The sequence below is a fragment of the Carya illinoinensis genome, chromosome 12 (assembly GCF_018687715.1).
Source record: "Carya illinoinensis cultivar Pawnee chromosome 12, C.illinoinensisPawnee_v1, whole genome shotgun sequence".
Taxonomy (NCBI): domain Eukaryota; kingdom Viridiplantae; phylum Streptophyta; class Magnoliopsida; order Fagales; family Juglandaceae; genus Carya; species Carya illinoinensis.
The window spans coordinates 15,129,157-15,130,968 of record NC_056763.1 but is presented as its reverse complement, the minus strand read 5'-3'; the positions used below and the strand labels follow the sequence as shown (position 1 = coordinate 15,130,968).

At 37.0% G+C, this 1,812-nt stretch overlaps 1 protein-coding gene across 1 annotated transcript; it reads left to right on the top strand.

Annotated features, from left to right (window-relative positions):
• LOC122289276 lies at positions 1-1,441 on the top strand. Its single transcript, XM_043096260.1, has 3 exons — positions 1-516; positions 617-848; positions 1,134-1,441. Exons 1-3 carry the CDS (start codon positions 1-3, stop codon positions 1,439-1,441), a joined length of 1,056 nt encoding a protein of 351 aa, XP_042952194.1.
• Positions 1,442-1,812: the final 371 nt, after the last annotated feature.

Genomic DNA, 1,812 nt, shown 5'->3' with positions numbered 1-1,812 from the left:
ATGGATGATAACAATGGGCGGACTGAAGGGAGTGATAGTGATAATAGTGATAATCTCTTGGAGGTAAGAGATATCCTAAATGTAACTAGGATACTGAGAAGCCGACGAAGAAGGAATCACCCAAGGCCACAACATAATATAGGCCTCCGCGGGCATGAATATATTATAGGAATCTTAAATGGACATCCAAGAAACTGCAAGGATATGTTTCAGTTAGAGGTACGCACATTCCGCGCCTTATGCGAAGCGTTACGTAACCATAACTTGTTACGTGATTCTATAAGAGAAGTGACGGTGGAGGAGGTTGTGGGTATGTTTTGCCTACTTGTGGGCCATGGAAGTGTCCATCGAGTTGTTGGGGACAGGTTTCAACATTCCATAGAAACAATTAATAAATACGTTAGGCGGGTGATCAAAGCATTATGTGAGGTTGGGAGACACTTGATTGTGCCAACACATAGGGACAGCGTGCACCCTTATATTTCTACCAACTGTCGCAATTATCCGTGGTTTAAGGTAAGGCATAGTGTTCAAACTTCCTATTAGCACACAATATGTTTGTGTCAGGCATCTAAGAGGTAGTTTATTATTAACAGATTTATTTTTTACTTGATAGGGTTGCATTGGTGCGATGGATGGTACAATGATGAAGGCTGTCGTCCCAGCTGAGTTGCGTGAGGCATATCGCAATAGATTGGGGCGAGTCTCCCAGAATGTGTTGGCCATAGTTGATTTCGATATGAAGTTTATATTTATATACACTGGATGGGAGGGTTCAGCCCATGATGCCCGTGTCTTACACCATGCAGCAAGTGATTCACAAGCCCGTTTTCCATGGCCACCTGAGGGTAAGCATCTTTTTTTCTTTTTTCCATTTTTTTAACTTTTTCAAATATTATAAAGTTCCACCTGAATTGTTTTTCACTCATATTAATTAAACTATGTACTTTAAATTTAAATGAAAATATTAGGTCAGTATTATCTTGTGGATTCAGCTTACCCATGCACTACGAGATTGCTGCCCCCTTATCCAAGAGAACGATATCATATGAGTGATCGGCACAACTAAAGGAAATTTCAATGGTATAAAGATTATTTCAATTACCGTCACTCAACGATCCGTAATATTATAGAACGAACTTTTGGTGTCATAAAAGAACGTTTTAAAATTTTCGAGGTAATGCCTGGATATTCTGTTGGGTGGCAGGGACTAATTATAACATCGTGTTGTGCGTTGCGCAACTTTATTAGAACGGTGACCCCCGATGACTGGATATTTGAAAATTCTAGTAGGTTTCAGCTACCACCTATTGAGCTTGAGGATGGTGACTGGACATCCTCATCTCATAATATAGACATGACGACTGAAGCAAGCCACGCTATGGCAGCAATTAGAGATGAGATTGTCATTTCTATGTGGGAAGCTAGGGATGGAAATTGATGGTGTTATTTCAATTGGGATGGTGTATTTAATATATGTATTTTTCACCAAGTTTGTGTACTTTGTTATTTTGGACAATTGATGTATTTTATGCTGACCCCGATACCAACATTATGAATGCTCTGTGGATTGCTCAATATTTCATCTTGAAACTATTTTATTACTTATTTAACGAGAAATGGTAGATGAGCTAAAATTTTGGATTTATATGAAAATTTATTTATTTATTTTTACTTCATATTTAAGGAATATATATAACATAAATGAGGTTGTGTTTTTTTTAACAAATATTAATAATGGCTAGCAAAATATTTGATTAAAAGAAATTTTATTTACACATAAGGTAAATAAATAAAGGAAGCAGAAAAAAA

Coding starts and splice junctions, on each gene's coding strand:
- LOC122289276 (XM_043096260.1), top strand. CDS start 1: ATGGATGATAACAATGGGCGGACTGAAGGGAGTGATAGTGATAATAGT. Junction 517..616: donor GCAATTATCCGTGGTTTAAG/GTAAGGCATAGT, acceptor TTTACTTGATAG/GGTTGCATTGGTGCGATGGA. Junction 849..1,133: donor TTTTCCATGGCCACCTGAGG/GTAAGCATCTTT, acceptor GTAATATTATAG/AACGAACTTTTGGTGTCATA.